This window comes from Phragmites australis, chromosome 16 (genome assembly GCF_958298935.1).
Source record: "Phragmites australis chromosome 16, lpPhrAust1.1, whole genome shotgun sequence".
NCBI classification, from domain to species: domain Eukaryota; kingdom Viridiplantae; phylum Streptophyta; class Magnoliopsida; order Poales; family Poaceae; genus Phragmites; species Phragmites australis.
In genome coordinates this window covers 22079534-22099030 of record NC_084936.1, presented here as the reverse complement: position 1 = coordinate 22099030, position 19497 = coordinate 22079534, and the positions used below count along the sequence as shown (strand labels likewise).

General features: G+C 44.5%; 2 protein-coding genes across 2 annotated transcripts; one reads left to right on the top strand and one right to left on the bottom strand.

Annotated features, from left to right (window-relative positions):
• Positions 1–4129: 4129 nt before the first annotated feature.
• Positions 4130–8668, bottom strand: LOC133896251 (ATP-dependent Clp protease adapter protein CLPS1, chloroplastic-like). Its single transcript, XM_062336825.1, has 3 exons — positions 8443–8668; positions 7223–7370; positions 4130–4578 (listed from the first exon to the last, which is right to left on the bottom strand). The coding sequence occupies exons 1-3, from the start codon at positions 8513–8515 to the stop codon at positions 4317–4319; spliced, it is 483 nt and encodes a 160-aa protein (XP_062192809.1). The 5' UTR covers positions 8516–8668; the 3' UTR covers positions 4130–4316.
• Positions 8669–17028: 8360 nt separating this feature from the next.
• LOC133896443 (uncharacterized) lies at positions 17029–19497 on the top strand. The gene is made up of 4 exons (XM_062337052.1): positions 17029–17339; positions 17526–17591; positions 17715–17750; positions 19261–19497. The coding sequence occupies exons 1-4, from the start codon at positions 17273–17275 to the stop codon at positions 19416–19418; spliced, it is 327 nt and encodes a 108-aa protein (XP_062193036.1). The 5' UTR covers positions 17029–17272; the 3' UTR covers positions 19419–19497.

Here is a 19497-nt window from a genome sequence, read left to right as displayed (position 1 = left end):
CCACCACTGCTTTTTTTCACGGATGTGCCATCTCCGGCCGTTTTGACCCATTATCCAGCTTTGTAGTGTCACCGGAGAGCTTCCCATATGCTTCTCGGTGTCGCTCGACCCCTCAAGCACCACCCACGTCGTATCCAAGCTCCGCTGACCGCATCTCTCCGTTGCTGGCCACCCACCATCCCTCTCCGCTATCAAGATCCCTTGGTAAAGACTCCCCATGCCCTCCTTTCTAATTTGTGTGTTTCCCCATCGAGTTTCGAGGCCAGGCGTGCGCTTTCACGCGATTCCGGTGAGGCTTTGGCTTTACGACATCGTCGGCCGGCCGCCACTTGTGTCTAGTGCCACCGGTCACCCATCACCTCTGAGCCATCCGATCAAGATCGTAGGGCCGAGAACGCATACCCCTTCAATCTTGTGTAATCAGTCCACCGTGGACCATGGATCGGCCTCCAGGCCATGCTCCATGGGTCCATGGACTTATTCCATAGGTTTATCGATAGAAAAACATTTCATTTTTGCTTTATGATGTCATAAATAAGATTTTCAGTATAAAAACAAATCGGTTTATTCCCGGAAAACAAGTAAAATTTGTAGAAAAGCCCCTAGAACTTCAAAAGCTCATAACTTTTTGTTCATAGCTCCAATTTGGGCAATTTTTGCACTCAAATGTTCGCAGCGATGTGTAGAACCTTTTTATGGGTTTTTTAAGCTAGTTTTAGTACTGTTTGATGTACTATTGTTAATAGTTTCCTTGTATACTTTTCCTGTGTGTCAATTAGGAGGGTAGCAGTTCGTGTGTCTGCAAGATCAAGCTTCCGAAAACCTCAAGAAACCCTCAGCTGAAGGCAAGTGTCCTTGAATATCTTGCTCCTATTCTAGTATATTTATGTAGTTGTATATCCTTCATTGCATGCTTGTCAAAGTTGGAATCACATGTTAGGGTTTACTAGCTTTTGTATGATTATTCCTTGTCACCGTTGATGAGTCATGGTTAATGAAGGGTAGATATGCTAGTGCTGTCATAGTAGGGTAAATGTTAATCTTTATTAATGTTTATACAACAAGAATCAGGTACGGTAATCTTATAGCAACATGGAATAGAGATCCTAACTTGATGGTTGGTTTGAGGTGGTGCTACACTGCAGATTTCTTGTTGTTCCTATGTGGGATCCCAAGGACCGGTTCTTGAACATGTAACCAAGTTTAATCGCACAACCACGAGGCCTATATGGATATGGGATGGTCAACTAATTAGCCACCTCTCTAGTTCTATGGGCACCAATAGATGGTTGAGTGGCATAAGAGGGAGCTTCTGCAATGATGGAATTGTCTGTTAGCGGTGAAACCTCAGTGGGTGCCTACGGATTGGTGGGAACTTTGTAAAGGCCTTATAGTGAGACCCCGACTCCACACCCCAGAAGTGTGAAGCAACACGAGAATCACGACTTGTGGGAAAAACTGTACAAACCCTGCAGAGTTTCAATCTGATCGATCAGCCGTGCTCACGGTCAAGAGCGGGCTTGGACTTCTTCTTGATAGCTGGGATAAGGGTTTTGGTATGGATAGTCAGGTAGCCGGGTAATGGAATTACCTACCGAGTCTTGGTAGTCAAATGGAATCCGATGAGTCATCCCTTTTTTTATAGATGTGTCTTCACACTTAGTAAATAGGATGTCTATTGTTGAAGTCATAGGTCATAGTTGCTTAGTGCAGTAAACTAGTGTCTAACTTTTTCTTGACTAAAGCCCCATATATCATGCTCTCCTACACTTGCGGAGTACATTATGTACTGACACCTATTGCTCCCTCTCTTGCATCCTTCTGCTATTTAGAACCCGTCTATGATGTTGCATCCTTTGATGAAGACAACTTCGACCCGGAGCTCCTGTTAAAGGCTGGAGTGCCCCCAGTTGACGCATGTGGAAGATGGAAGACCCGCTGGCGCTAAAGCTCTCTTGTTCCGCTATGTTTTCTTCTAGACCCTCGGGTCGTCTAGTATAAGTTAATATCATTATTGTATTTGCGACACTGTGATGATACACTGATGATGTAACACATGTATGGAAACTTGATCCTGACATACCTGTGTTGTGTCCGGTCTTATTCCTTTAAAACTGGGTGTTACATCCAATTTCTATGCACTTAGTTCATACACTAGCATGATTCCACAATATAAATACATGATCTCCTACTCACATGTACAACCAAACCACTAGCCTCAATATCCACAATTTTGACAAAAATGGCATCCGATCGTTTCCCCAAGAAATACCTACCTGATAATCCGCTTGATGGGATCGAAGTGCCCATGTGCTGATGTGGAGAAATTTGTAGGGTGTGAAGTCCTCCGAGTTATCCTACACCTATAGAAGGAGGTTCTTCATGTGCCGCAACTACGAGTATGACCCACCCTAGGGAACCACCAATGCTGGCTTCCATCGCCACATAATAACTTGTTACCAAACTGCTACAAAAATAACTATGATTTACCACGTAACATTTTGATCTTTATTGCAGTCGCTGCCAACACTATGTGACTTCTTACAGTGGCTAGATACTGAGCAGTCAGAAGTGGATGTGTTCCTCCTTCACACTGAGTATCGCGTCGCATGGAGACATTTCCATGAGATGGAAGTCGACGAGAGGAGGGAGGCTACGCACAAGCGTGTTTAGGAGGAGCAGCAGAAGATGATGATGGAGGAGCATAACCGTATGATGGTGGAGGCCCGTGAGGTGAAGAGGGAGAGGAAGAACGAGAGGGCACGTCGTGCGCATGACGCAGGACCCAAAGCGACAAGGAAGGGAAAGCACCCACGTTGTACACAGCAGATCAGATGTTGTAATCCTGTTGTTTACATTCCATAAGGTATGTTAGGTTTAGATGTGGTACTTATTTAGGTCATAATGATCATGTACCATACATGCCAATGCTCGTGTATGTCGTAGTTCCCATTAAAATCACCGTGTTTAACTTTCCATTTCCATCAATTCCGGGTATCTAAAATGTCACACAAACATCTAATGGCACTAGTTGATTCAACAACAAAAAAATTACAATGCAAATTAAATTATTTTGGCCAAATCAAAGTGTCATGTGTTCATGGGGCGACACCTTGTTGTCGCCCATTCACCGGGCAACACGTCTCACTAACCGGGTTTTTAATTCCCTACCAGCTAGGTCCCACAAGGTCTTGTCCGTTCATCGTTTGATCAAATTGGTGATGGCAACATACTATTTTTTAAACGGCCATGTAATTTTGCAAATATTAAAAAATATATAAAAAAATTCCTTGACCGATCGGGTCGTGTGGCAATCCATGCTCCACTCGACTCTACAATGGGCAATGGCCCAACCCCATCGCGCACGACCCCTCGGCCGGTGGGCGGGCGGTCCACCCCGCGCACGCCGTTTACCACCTCTTGCACGCTCACACCCGGTTCCCCGGGCAACGCCACTTGGCCGGCACGCTGCGGCCACCACCTTGTCGCCCTGCCACGCGCTAGTGGGGGAGACCGAGTTGAGCGGATCGGAGCGCATCCTCCTGCCACGGGGTCATGCTCACGGCAGGGATTAAAAATTTGGTGAATTTTTGTGAATTTCAAGAATTTTGAAGTGGAAAGGAATATCTAATGCTGAAAATTTCTTTCCCTGCCATGTGGGACCCATAAAATAGAGGACAAAAAATGATAAAAAATTTCAGCGAAATTCCATCTTTTCGCTGGTGAAAAAAATTGAAAATGAAATTGAAATCCCTGCTCGCAGTTGCCAGCTACGGCCCACGGAGACGTCGTCATCAGCTATGTTTTTGCACAGCCATGTCAACTGATAACGCACTAAGAAAACGCGGAAATGTAGGATCTACGTGGTGAGCAATACTCTGATGCCTAGCTCCTTCGAACACAATCCGGCCAACCAATAATTGCCGAGACTGAATCGGACCAATGGTACCAGGGATCATGATTCATGAACAACGGCACGGAGCCACGGCTCACCAGGCACCATCAAGAAGCCCATACAGAAGCAGCAGAGGAGCCGATGCACCACACCTCTTTGGCGTAGCACACGAGCTTAACATACAGCAGCAACAGCAAAACAGAAAGGAACAGCCAAAAAAAAGTAGGGCCAGTGTAACTAAATGTTTCATTTATCATAACAGAAAACGCTATTTTTGTTCTGCAGGATACTCTTACATGATTTACACCTACCCAAGTGGTATTCAGTTCCATGGTATCATAGCTGGCAGTAACCCATTTCAGCTTTTCTTGATACGCAGGGTATTTACAAACTATACGCGGCAAAACAGGAACACCCCTTTTCAGCAGCCACCACTTGCGGGCTCAATCGAGCTTCGCAGGCCATTGCCCCTGAGCGACGTGCAATGCTCCTCGGCTTCAGACTGAGAGGTGATGATCACCACCGACAGCCCGTTCACGTGCGCCTCTTGCATTATATTGACAGCATTGTCGACGGTCATCCCGGGGATAACTTTCATCAGGACCTGGACGACGTACTCACGCCTGTTGTAGTTGTCATTGTGCAGGATGACGCGGTACGGAGGCGTCATTTTGCGTTTTTTCCTGTAGAACAGAAACCTGGTCATGACATGGTTTTCAATTGTGGAATCAAATATTGGACCAAAAACTACCATAACCATTTTAGGAAGTGTACAGCTCAATGAGATCAATTCAGCTAGCCTGAAAACTGAAAGCAATATAACTATCCACAAGGTAGAGCTGGCTATGGGCCACTTTACTTACTAAGCACCACTGTTTCAATATGCCACAAACAAGAATGGTAACTGCAATGTTCTCAAGCGTCATTGATATAAGCTCACTAAGATAACGATGAAATGAGCCACATCCCACTGGTATAGGCACACTTGGGGTGATAGACAGAGGCCTAAAGGGTCCAAAAATTATATGAACTCATATACTCAGGCTCAAGACATGTTATTCTAATTTCGAAGTAATTAAATCCCTACCAAAAAACAACTTCAATTAACCGATGTTCCTCGAGAACCACCAAGAACCAGAGTTTTGGAGAAACAAAATCTATAACACCACCCAATCTACTAGTTCAGAAACCTGGTTTACCAGGAATCTGAATATCCAACCCACATTGTTGATAATGGGCTGCAATGCTGCACCATTCACTCAAGATTATGCATGAAGATATGAAATATGAATATATGAATATGTGATGCAACCGTGGAGGTGAAACATTGAGCCACTTTGCAAAATAAAATAAAATAAAATAGAAGGCCACCTGCTCACATCCAACATTAAAACTGCAATGACAAAGTTTCAAAACAGAAAACACCCAAACTAGAAGCAACAATATACCTACCAATTGCGGCGCTAATTACTAACTGTCCCAGAAATTTCTGACTCAACACCAAAGCAGAAAATGCACACACAAAAAAAAGTTTCCAAAACCACTTGAAGCCTACAAAGAGACCAATGTATTTGTAATGGAGCTGAAATTGACTCCATGGAGAGCCCTAGTTGACGTAACCATGATAAAATCAAAAACAAGTTTCTGGAAAAGCAAAGGAACATGCACATTGCAATAAGAAAAACAGATGTGCTGCTATCAAGTTCAGTTGGAGGTACCCCGGACCCTTCGGTGCCTGTGGAGTATTTTTAGTTATTTTTTTATTTGCACATGAATAAATAGGAAAGTATTGTTCCAGTAACAACAGTGAAATGCATACGGAATAGTTGACAACTTTGTTATCTGTTTGGCAACATTTGGTAATGTATTTGTGTTTTTCAGGGTCCATCACTAGGTAGAAAAATATACTCTGACCAGGTGTGTTTAAATATAGAGTCTTAACTTAGAGAATACAAAATGGAATATGTCCCAATTACTCCCCTAAACTATTCCTGGTGTCCGGAGAACTCCCAAACTTTAAAACTGTTTATTTAACTCTCCGAACTTTAAATACAGGATCACATAACCTCTGGAATGGTTTGTAACAGCGGTTTTGATGACGTGGTTGCCATATCACCTAGTTTTTGCCACCTGGCTGCCATATCATCTCTCTCTCTCTCTCTCTCTCTCTCTGATGGTGGGGTCAGGGCCCAGTGGCCAGGTCAAAAGGCTTCACCAGCCAACCTCCTGTGCAGGCCACGACGGCGCACATCGCCACCGGCGAACGGTCGTGGGCATGGCCGGTCAAGGGCACCATCACCTGCAACACGAGACGGGGAACCCGACAATGTGGGTCGCGTCCGACGAGCCCAACCGGAGCCCAGCCGATGTCGAGCGACCCAGCACGACGGAGTGCTCCAGTGGGAGGAGCCGAGCTCCTTCATCCCGGCCTCCCCTCCGCTCTGCTCTTCTTCCTCACTCGCTTTTCCTCACCAGCACCATGAACCGAGCTCTCTTCAACAGCAACCGTGTGTCGCCGACGAATCTGCCACACCTGAGCATGGATTCACCTAGCCTGATTTCCAAGAGGGCGGGAGGGAGATCACGTGACGCATTTCTGACCGGTTCAGCGTGAGTTCCTGTTGGACCGAGCCACATTTTGCCATCTTCTTCAGCTTAAGCGTCTTCATCTGCCACGCCGTCAAATCCGTCGCGCCACCTCACTGCTACTCCTTTCCGATTCAAGCCATGGTAAGCTTCGCCATGACCCCATAAGCGTTTTGTGCGTGCTGGTTCCCTTTCGGCGTGGCGTGGTTGTCCGCGTGAGCTGAGCTCCGCCGCATCGGGTCACTCGACATCGGCCGGGCTCCGGTTGGGCTCGACGGACGTGACCCACACCGTCGGGTTCCCCGTCTCGTGCTGCAGGTGATGGTGCCCTCGGCCGGCCATGCCGCATGGCCGTTCGCCGGTGGCATTGTGCGCCGCCGTGGCCTGCGCGCACGCCGGCAGGAGGCCAGCCAATGAGGCCTTTTGACCTGGCCACTAGGCTCTAGCCCCACCATCAGAAAGAGAGAAAGATGACACGGCAGCCATGTGGCAAAAACCAAGTGACGTGAAAGCCACGTCATCAAAACCGCTGTTGTAAACCACTCCAGTGGGTTATGTGATCTGATATTTAAAGTTTGGGGGGTTAAATAAACGGTTAAAAGTTCAGGGGGTTATCCGAACACCAGGAATACTTCAAGGAAGTAATTTGGACTTATTCCATACAAAATTCAGACCCCTCCTTTTCTGGAATTTAAACACGATAGGAATTGAAACAAGGGTGAGAGCAAATATGACACTTACTTCACATCAAACTCAGACTGACGACCAGGAGTAATTTTCTCTATCGGTCGGTCAAGCACACCACCACCTTTGCCTGATGCAGCTGCTGCAAGAGCCATAGGAATCGCAAGACTTTGGCACGTTCCCTTGTAAATAGAAGACTTATCTCCTGCAGGACATGAAGAAAAGGAACTAGCAAGATTAGACCAACAATCCTGCAACCATGGACGATGATGACATAATAAACAATTTTTTCATCTAAATTTAAATTTTCTCTCTAGGCTGAAAACAAATGGACAAAGTTTGAGAATAGTCTCACGGTCATGCAGTAATATAAAAGTACAGTAAGCTTGAGGATTGGTTAATCGATGATAGAACAAGATTACCTAAGCATCTCAAGTCAGGTGTGGATTCAATCATCTTAGTCATTTGGAGTTTTCAAGCCCACTAGCAAGAATTATCAGTGCAGCGGGCCATCAAGGAATAATACAATCTGTGGAGAATTGCTGGGGCGGTTGCAGTTGGTTGTTTGCTCCTAATAGTAAAGCGTGTCTTAAAATTTAGTTGTCCATTGCAGGCTGTAATTTTTGTTTTCCTGTAAATAGACCAATTGTGCATTCTAACAACTGCTACTCTTGTACCACCCTTATCCGTTTGGATAGGTGGCCTAGCAGTTGGAACCGGTAGTTAATATCTATCACCTACAAAGAAAAGCATTACACACAAATCTTCTGTGTGTCCTTGAAAACATGGACAAAAGCTGTAGTGCCAAACACAGTCAATGTCCATTACTAAAGGATGCTGAAGCAATCAAACAGAGAACCAAACCTTAGCTAATGGAAAATGATAATGATGTTAACCTTATTCCACATTTGTTCTTGCCGCTACCTAGAACAGAGGCAATAATTTGACCTTACGCGAGTCTCCTTCCTCTTGCCAACACAAGGCGGCCATTCAATAGCAAAAAACCGAAGGATTCTCCCCACCCAATATTAGCAATAAGGGCAAAATTCTTGCAAAATCATAACAGTACTTCCTCATCAGCACTCATACTCCATTTGGAATTCTCCATTCCCCTAAAGTTCTAGCTCGATCAGAACCACGCGGACGGCACAAACCCCTGCTTTATCCTATCAAGCTTATCCAATACGAATCGGGAAGGTACTAAGTACTCCCCCAACTCGCACAAAAGAAACAAACAAACAAACGGGAAGCCAAGAACCGGAAGTGAGAGAGGGCACCTGCCACGGCGTGGCGATTCGGAAGGCGGCTCGCCGCCGAGAGCACGATACGGCTGGGCACCGCGGCCTCCATGTCGCCCACCGCCGTCGCCGCGCCGCGCCTCGGTTGTCGGGGGAGCCGGAGCCTGCTGGCCTCTTCTTGAATCTTGGGTCAGCCTCAGCTCTGCTCTCGCGGGGGTGATGCTCCGTGGGCCGGTCGATGTGAGGTTTGGAGGCACGGAAAATATTTGTGGCCCAGTAATTCTGTTGGCGTCGCCGGAGTGCCACCAGTCGCCCGTTCAACGGAACGGGCGAGATCTTGTGTGATCCAGCGATAAGTATATTAAATGACTGCAGAAAGTGACGTCTGGATCGTTTAGTGGGTAAGAATGTGATTTCGCTCACTGAACGTGTGAGAATTTTATAACTGCAACGTCGGACGGATCGATTCAAAATATCTCGCTTGTTCGGGGACGAGATTTTTTATATATATTTTGATCGTGCTGGCCCTGCCAATGTTAGCCGTCAATGATTCCAGCTGAGTCGAGATGGAGGGATGAAAGGAGAGGGGAGGGGAGGGGAGGGGAGAGGAAATTTTGCGGTGAAACTCTATCGAAGAAAAGAGGTATATTTTTTTCTGATTTTGTAACAAATCTGGTAAGGTAGTTACTAGTGCTAGATTTTAATATATGTTAGATGCATGATTCTTTTATAAATCTAGTAGTATAGTTATTAGATATAGTTAGAATGTAGATTTAGTTTTAGAATCAGGGTTAAATATAGTTTAGTAGTTAGATCCTATTTGTACATATATTTTAGCAATTAGATATTGTATTTAGATATATGTTAGGTATTAGATGTAGAGTTTAAATATAGTGTAATCATAACTGATGTGGTAGATGTAAGATTTAGAGGTGTTTGATGTAGCAATTTAGAAATATTTTGTTGTAGTATAGATTACATGTTGGGCTATATTTGTAATAAATTTTCTATTGTAGATGTAGTTTTATATAATTATTTCTGTTCTGTCGTAACAATGTTACGGTTTGTTGATGGTAGCCAGGTATGTGGTAGTTTAAAAATTTTTATGGGAACAGTGAAATAATATATGGTACGAAAGGAGTAGTACTGTTCATATTTCAGTCAATGGATAAGGGTATCTCTAGAGTCTATGTACCAAAGTGTCGGACACATGTACGTCTGGTTGATGTGGGGTTTCAAAATAGACCCCAAGGTTTAAGAACTGACTATTAGCATTGCAGGCAACTGAGTGAGAGATGGTGTGTACTGGGGGAGGTGTACCCGCTTAGGGAAGATAAAGTGTGGAAGAGGTACTTGTAGGATGTTGTGCATAGATGTTAGCCTCCTATGTTGCTTGTGCAATAGAAGAAGAAGTAGTCAGTTGGGGAGATGCAGGGTGAGGGGTATGCGGAGGAGGGTGATAAGGAAGAGTATGATGAGGATGTCGATCCGGATATTGCACATTCATCGGATTATTTGACAAAACCGACCTTTGTGGCAGACGAGGGGGAACGAATCCCTTTTCTAATTAAACAGTTGGAGCAGGATGATCTTGAGGCTGACTAATCTCCTGAGTATGACATCTCAGACGATGAAGACGATGCTCATATTCCCGTAGATTGGAACAATCCCAACTTTAATAATCTTGTGGCCAATAAGGGGAATCATGTGACCTGGAAGTATACACAGAATGAGGTGACCCAGGGTGATAGGTATCCAGCTAGTCAGGCCATGAAAGATGTTGTGACTTAATGGGCAATATTGCTTTGATGATAGTTCTATATTGTCAAGTCAAGCAAGAAGAAATATGATGTCAAGTGCGTAAGGGAGGGTTGCCCATGGCAGATACACAGCTTCAAGAGGAAATGAGTTGAGTATTGGGAGGTGTCGATCGTGATAGACCACACTTGTACTATGGACAAACTTGAGCCCAGTCACAAGAACATGAACTTAGCATTTGTTGCTAATATAATGTACGTCTCGATTATGAATAACCTGAACTATGAATCAGGTATATAATCATACAAATTAAGGACGAGTACAAGTATACTATCATCTACAATAAGACTTGGAGGGCGAAGAGAAAGACAATTGAGATGAGGTTCAGGATCTACGAAACATCATATGACAATCTTCACACTTGCTGCAGATTATTGCTCGAAGGAACTTGAGGACATATTACGACATTGACAAGTATGCATTGTTGTCAAAACCTAGCAAGTATGTCCTGAAGCGATGCTTCTTCGCATTAGGAGCATGTATTGAAGCTCTCAAGCATTATCGACATATCATGTGCATCGATGGTACTTTCCTTACCGGCAAGTACACGAGACTGATCCTGACTGTTATTGGGGTTGATGGAAACAACCAAGTTCTATCATTGGCATTTGCATTTGTGGAGAGTGAGAATACCACAAGTTGGTATTAGTTCTTGTACCATGCGAGGATGATAATTGTTGGTTCTCATCTAAATATGTGCCTTATACATGACCGACATACTAGGACGTGGTAATTCTGGATCTACAAAATGGAACGACCGATGGCTTGATTTGATTCGTGTGGCCAGATCTGCAGAGTAGGTGATGCATGAGGCATTTGGATGCAAACGTTTTCCGCCAATTCAAGAATAAGAACCTTAGAACATGTTTAAGAGGTTGTGCGGTCAGAACTAGCAATGAAAGTTTGATGCTCTTTGGAAGAAACTAGATGAGCTAACGAAGAAGCAAACACAGGAGCGTGCAGGGAGCCCATGAGGGGACCGGAGGATGAACCAGTACCTCTTGAGTCTATACCAAAGGATAATAAAGCTGGCATCACGCGGAGGAACAGGACATCTACCAGGTCATTTAGCGAGCGGATTGAGAATTAGCCTAAGTAGAAGTGGGCTCTTCTCTATGACACAAATGAGGCTACGTACGGTATTATGACTTCAAATTTCGTAGAAGTTTACAACTGGGTGATGAAAGGTGTGAGGGGGTTGCTGCTGGTGGGGATTGTAGAGTTCATACTTCAAGGGACTTGCAAGTATTTCAGGGACCACTATGCAAATAGCGCAAACAACGGTAAATGATGCTCGTCTGATTTATGGGACAAAGATGGGATCTATCAATATAAACAAGTGTGTAATGTTGTAATTACATTTTCATACGACCCACGTATACACCTATTTTCACGTACATATATTTTTGTAGGTTGACGCGGAGGGGGCTCATTCCACGAGGGCATTTGCATCGTGTGTGCAGAGATGGATTGATGAATAGGACCAAGCTGTGGAGCACATCGTGGATGAGGATATGCCAATTTTTGAGGAGACATACGCAGAGTAACTCTTGTGGTTCGTGGCTCGGACGTGGATACGGGTCACATACATACTAGCCGAGCTTCCATGGCACATGGCGAACGTGCGTGACATTTACCCGACGCATAGGGACTAGGCACGATTGTTTCAGGTACAAATAACACTACACGAGTCCTCATTTACTACAATTGTTGGTAAAAAAATGCATAATCAAATAAAACTTTTCTTTGCAGAGGGACATACTGCACCCGATTGATGTCGAGACACGTGCGACGAAGTTGTGGCTTGAGAGGGGCGAGATGAGTGTGGCATTTGGCTGGATTATCCAGAACATGGTGAAGGTCTTTCGATCGATGAGCTACAATTCATCCTTGGACATTACGACAGGAGCATGAGCATCATCTCATCTCCCGGTACGCCTATCCGCCACATTCACCAAGCTACTGCACCCACCGGTATGCTCCTCGTGAAGCCGTCAAGGACATCTTCGACCCCTACTATAGCGAGGCAGTCCTTCACCGGGGTTGGTGACCCGCACTACAGTGGCACGTGGCCTCGGCTTTCATTCTCCAGCGATGGTGACCCCTACTACGACGTCACAACGTCTAGGATAGCCTTCACTAGTGCCAATGACCACCTCTACGCTGCCAGCGGGGTGACGCACCCTTCCTCCGCGAACCTAGGTCCTTCGAGTTCTCACGTCCCACCTCAGGTACGACACTTTCTTCAAGCTTACCAAATTGTTACATATGTCACAATTTATCGATGCTAACATGTTTCCTTCGTTGTTCCATGTGCAGAGATCGACGATCTCCGGAATGTAGGGGCGTAGGGTAGCTACATGGAGCTCCTTAGCAAGGACATTACTCAGGTCCCTGGGTACGACTTCATATTTAGACAGAGCAACAAACTCGGTATGTCGCAGCTACCTGGCGCGCCACTCCCGGGGAAAACAACCCTCCTAGGAAGACTAAGCCACTCCACCACCCACTGGACGGCTTGAGCGGCTGGATCGTTCCACCGAACCCTTTGATGTACTCAGCTAACCAAGTGAGAGCGAGGAGGCGTAGGATCCCGAGGCTGAATGTGACCAAGGGTCTCGTCCCTAAGAGGAGACATAACCTGTAGGCTCTTATATCATTGTTAGTTTTATGGTGTTACATAATTGTCTTTTTTCATGCTAATATGTTATTTTACCATTATAATATCTTTTCATGTACCATGCATTTGTTTTGTGATTGTATTCAGACTATTGACTCGTATAATGACCATTTTGTAACAATCGTAATAAACATGTCGATCGAACATACAGTGACATATACAATACCTCTAGTGGTGAACCGGAGTTTCTCCTAACATGAATCAAGGAATGAAAAATAGTACAAGTCACATACGAAATCAAATCCTCAGTCGACCACTAGAACACATCGAAATTACTCCCAATTGTTCCTCTAACCCACCATGTAAGGCGGGATATAGCATTTACTAATGTTGTTGGCTCTCTCTTGGTGTAATTGTTCTTGCAGTTCCTCGATAACGATGTGCAGGTGATGGATGTCTTGAATGTGTGGTTCTATCCGCGAGTCAATCCAGTACTGGAACCCACAATCATCCATCTGGAAAAAGTGATAGATGAGATAAGTAAATGGTGTTGAGAAAATCAAAAATAAAGTGAGTATTATTTGTTTATACTATGAAATAAGGACAACGGAAGAATCAACGGTCTGCATAACTGAAATGCTCATAAACTTGGACTACAACATTATCTCCATATCGACATAGGGGCGAAAACAAGCAAGGAAGAGCATTATGGTTCTGTAAAAATCTCTACATATACGCCTAAATGGGGGTGTAGAGGTGGTGCATCGATGGAGTCATTGAGAGGATGAGGATACGCCATTTTCTCGATTTAATTTGGTCACGAGATGTCTGAGTATAGAATCTATTGGGTTCTGTTTACATAGAAGATGTCTTGGAGGTAGTGGACAAAGTTTATTCGCTAGATTGCATCAGCTTATTAGAGGTAATATTGAAAAGTCTATTAGCATACAGACCAACTACTTCATCTCACCCACAATCTCGATGTAGGTCAATTATCGAATTATAGCCAGCCGTCACCTCGTCGCACTGCAACATTGAATCATGTACATGTTTTCTATACCACTGTAGTAACACACGCTAATGAGCTTACTAGAGAATCTGATAGCCTTCATCAATATAAGGCATTGCAGCATTGACTCATGCACAGGTTTTTCCCTGCCACTGCAGTGACGCACGATGATTAGCTTACCAGAGTATATGATGCCCTTCGTCAATATAAAGCACCTCCATCTCGACCATCTGAACAAAACTAACATTAAGCATGACAGAAAGAGGAAGATGTGGAAAGGCCATGCAACTATTTGAAGGTCATCCACCAAAATGCTAATGTTTTTTTGTGACCTATCTGATATTTAGTAGAATGTAAACAGTGTGCACCTCTGTTTTTTTTTTTAGATGTACATGGGAACTGATCAAAATGCTACTGTTAATAAAAATGCTACTGTTCAGTTTAAAGCCAACATCTTAAGTCTGAATATAGACATATAGACCATGCTACACTGGATATGATTTCATCATCGATGAAAAGAACATCGGAAAGCTTATGTGCACAATCAATTAAATTGCAACTACTGCAATTCTTTTTGAACTTTCAGGCATTGTGGAAGTATAAACTAGGTATTCAATGCATAGCTAGCTGTTACAGTTCCCCCTTTCGTTGTGCTCTTGTTAATATAGATATTTTTTCCGAGAATACTTCATATAGCTATATGAGATGGGTGGCTGAGATCAGATCAGATTATAATCTTAAGATGTACGCTGGGTCCTACTGGCTGTGACTTGTGAGCTTGTGGCTAGGATCTTCTAGGCAAAATAACTTGAAATGTTTATCAATGATCATTTCGTATTTGTGTTTTTCGGTTGATATGCTTAACGATTATTACCTTTCAGCTTTTGCAATTCCATTTGTGTTTTGCAGCCTCATGAAATTATATTCAGGTTACATTACTTTCGTGGTGTTCCGATAACCAGGCAAATTATCTCAAATCATGTGGAACGATATATATCGCAAACCCCACCGTAAATTCTCTAAGTTTCAAGCACAATCGGTTCAGAAGATACTAATGAGGTAAGGACTGTACGTGTATATCTGCAATCTTGTCGTAAAATTCTCCATCTCATATCTTTCTTTTTTACACACAGTGCAATGACACATCCACCAATGTGCAGCTGATGAAAGAGAACGCTACTCGAAGGGAACTTATCTGAAGTGTAAAGAACAACCTTCGTTCTTTTCATGAGTGAAACCTTGTGAACCATTATCTTCGCCATGGTTACAAAATCACTAATATGTTTTTCTTTCAATGCAGGTTCAATTCTGATGAGTATGATATTTTGAAGCATGTACAGAGCATTGATGAAGGTACTCATGGGGGAATCAGAACCTCGATCATCCTTTCAGGACAAGCCTTATTGTCAGAATGTCCAAAACTAGAGGACTGATTATAATCGCATCTAGAGTTATTTTATCAACGAGGAACGACAACGTCGACACATAAACATGAGGCTTATACGGGTCATGTTTATGAATGTCCATTCTGTTTCTGCAGAGCAGAACCCACAAGAGCAGACCTGAATTTGATAGTGGAAGGTATTATACATGCCAAGGTGTAGTGCGTGTAGCTAACGGTGTGAGTAGGCCTAAAACTGCAACAACTGATATGCTGGGGTGATACTTTATCTATTGCGGGGTATTTTTATTCTGTGAATGGTGTTGTCTCCTACATCTTGCGTTGAATATTTCTAATTGGATGTTTTGATAAGATGTGCAAAGTAGTAGTTTGTGTTTATTTCTGAATAGTTGCAAATATCGTAACCTATTTTAATAGGTAGAAACTTACATATTTATAAATTTTCGTATTTAAATTAAATGGTTTGCTTAATCTGAGAAATAATTGAGTCTAAAATTTAAGAATCGTCGCAACATGGGCACTGGACTAGTGATAGAAAACAGGACATACCGTTCAATTCGAAAAATTATGCACCGTGTGCCCTTTTGGCTCCAATTTTAGTCCACGTGGTCCCTATTTTTTTAGTAACCAGTGGTATCTACCATTATCTATGTTTTTTAGATCGGTACTGTTCTACTTCATCGTACACTGACCGGTGCTAGCTCGACCATCCAAGCCTAGGAGCCTCTGGAAACACACGTCTGCGTTATGCGGTAAAAAAAAGGGAAAAAAAAATGAACAACCCCACTCAAGTCCCGATCCATTCAGGAGGCCAATCCACGTCGCCAGCGCGCCGTCACCCTCGTCTTCCCTACTCTCGCGCCACCACCCTTGCCGTCTTCACCATCGGCTCCTGCCGCTGCCCCACCTCACGCTGCCCACCCGCCGCGAACGGCCACAACGAGTAGCACGCCCGCACGGCAAAAAAAGGTACCGTCGTTGACCGTCTTCTCCCCACCTTCATCAATCATCTAAACCAGTCCATGGCTCTCACCCCCCTCCCCCCATGCTCTCTGCATCTCCACGGCTCTGACGTCCATCTCTGTTTCTTTACCTTGGCATCCTGCTTCATTTTTCTTTAGTGATTATAGTGAACAGGCTGCATACAAGGTGTTCGTGGTTATAGTGAACAGGCTGCATACAAGGTGTTCGTGGTTATAGTGAACAGGCTGCATACAAGGTGCTCGTGGTTATGCCAGGCCAATCCAAATGTCTAATACAAAGAGGTTACATGGATTCATTCATGAGTCATGACCAAAAAATACTCTTTCTGTTTGCTTATATTCCACTTATTTTGGTCTAACGTGTGTTCTTTAATGAAATAAAATTTTGGTGTTCCCTGTTAATGATTCTGTTCCTAACGCATGGAGTCTCAAAGTGATTGGTAATAGCCTTTTCTTTACTTTCCAGAATATATATACAACTATGAGGAAATTATGTGGAATTGGAAAAAAAAATTACTTTTTCACTTCAATGTATTTCGTAGACGTATCTATGGTCAGTGCCTTAAGCCCTTAAGTAACCGATCAGTCCTGGATGATGGAGTAATTAAGTATAAAAACATATGAGTTTTATGTGTATGTTTTGTCTGTCGTTAATTCATTTTATTAATTAGCTTGGCTGTTCATTACTACTAGAGTGTGGCAATCATTTTAAGCAATATGTAATATGTCAAGCCTTGCGCAGCTGCAGTTTGTTAAGATGATCACATTGTTAATTGCTTTTCTACATGAAAATGGCATGTCCTCATCAATTTCACTCATAATAATTTTTTAAATATCTTACAGGGAACTTCTGCCATCCTCTCAAGGTGTATTTGTTGAATGATCAGAACAAATCCCTAACGCGTCGTCCTCCATCTGCCATCATCTGGACAGGCCCCTCCCCACATTGACCCCTTGCAAGTCACGCGTGCAGATACCTCCCGGCGTGCTGCAATCGTCTTTGTTGGGTATCTGCGCGGTACAGTCGTCTTTGTTGAATGATCAGATTGCCAATGGGTGGTTCGAAACATAAACGGCCGGCCATTCCTGCAGATGAAGCATATGGTACGACGACTAAACATTGATACAGTATACCACCAACTGAATTTAATTTTTCATTGTTTTACTTTGATTAATTTTCCATTGTCCTGACAATGCATCCACATCGATAGGTGCCAGTGATCTTGCTAATGATGATAGTGTCGCACTTCTTTCCTAATTCCTATTTACAACAAAATTTGCCGCAACCAGGGGCTTCCATCGCTGCTGGAGCACGCAAGAAACACAAGGCAGTTGTAGCTTTTGGAAGAGGAGAAGGTATGTTTCAAAATTCTAATAGGGACGCATTGGACTTCATTTGTACACCATCAACAATTTGCATACTGCAATCTACTTCTCAAATTATTATTGTTTTCTTACATAATTTCTTCAACTTGCTAGAAAATTCAATGGCCCTTTTGCGTAATCGACACCGCCGTAAGTTCTTAACCTCTCTACTACTTCTTTTAATTTCTTTCCATTAATCAGTATTGTCGGTGTATCAGGAACCAGGGGTCCCTGAATCCCAAGGCCAGGCCAGCCATCCGCCACATGGCGTCTTCCCACGAGGTCGCTCCTGTAGGATGAGGAAAGATCAAGTCCCGGGAGAAGGTGCTCGGGACCACTGTCGGTGGCCCCCGAGTGCCCCAGTTCCCCGATGATCCACGGAATCCAAATACCAGGAAGAAAGTGCTCGGGGAGGTGTCCGGTCCCCCCCCCCCTCAAGCACCTTAGTCCCCCGATGATCAGAAGAGCTAAGTTCTCGGGAGAGTGCTCGGGGCTGCACGTGGCAGCCTCCGAGCACTCGGTTCCCCGAAGGTCCGTGCAAGAGTGCCCGGGAGAAAGTGCTCGGGGAGGTGAACAGTAGCCCCGAGCACTCGGCTCTCCGAGGACAAGGAAAGGCATTCTCGGGAGAGAGTGCTCGGGGATGAAAACAGTACTCCCGAGCACTCGGTACCCCGACGACCCAGAAAGGCCCCTGAGGGGCTACCGATGAGGTGTCAATCAGTCAAAGGCCCGAGGCCGCATTTAATGAGCGTGCGTGACCTGTCTCCTCCAACTGCCCCCGCCGCGCTCAGCGTCAGTTCCTGCTATGCTTTGGCAGAGAGGCGTGGGGTCATTAAGTGCACGGGTCCCGTCCCGCGCCATCCGGCTTGTCTCGGGATAACGTCGGGAGAAAAGGCGTTCCGTCTGCCACACTGCTGTGGCAGGGGAATAAGACAGGGCGGGCACGCCGGGTTGCTCTGCGGCTGCCCGGTGGGCCCTCTCCATGGCGCCCGTTGCCAGGGCATTTATGGTGACGGGCGACCGGGTGTGCGACGCATTTTCCACCCCCGGTCACTTCGCCCAGAAGAAATGATGACGCCCTTTTCCATTTATGGCGTCTCGGGACTCGAGCCCCCTCCTTTCCGTTCGGGGCATGTCATGGCCGGCGAGTACTTAAAATAGCCGGCAACACAAAGACGGACGGGCAGGCGACGAGATATAGAGACGACGGAGGGAAAAAGAAAAACAGAGACCAAGAGCAGACACGAAGAGCACAGCGCTAGAGAGCACCGTGAGAAAGGCTGAGCTCAGTTTCAGCCGAAGAACAAAGAGCCTCAAGCTCTTAGATAGATCAATATTCTTGTAACCAGCAACATCCTTAAGGGACTTTCTCAGGACAATTATAGCATCCATACAAGAATAGGGTATTACGTCACCGTGCGGCCCGAACCTGTCTAAATTCCGGTGCATTTACTTCTTCTTGTACTAGGCCAACACCCCCACCACCGGTCGTTGCATTCATTCCCATTTATTTCTCCGACGAGCTTATTCAGGATCATCCCTCCTGCCGAATCTCTAAAAAGGGGTCTCTCGGGATCCCTGCGACTGGAGTTAATCCTCCGACAAGTATTGCTTTATTTTACTGGGTGTACACATGACAAACTACATACATATGTCTTAGGGAATATGCTCCTTACAAGAACATTGAAGTCCTATCTAAATGATCGCTTCCATACGATGGTGCTAATACTCGAAATCAAGATTGGTATGAAACAATCGGCCACAATATACGTACCAACACATGACATTCAAGTTCTGCTCTCAAAAATGATGCTATAACTTGACATTGATACCCCGTTTGAAATACCTATTTATACTATGTTGATTCTACAAAAACTCTGAACTCTATTTATATATA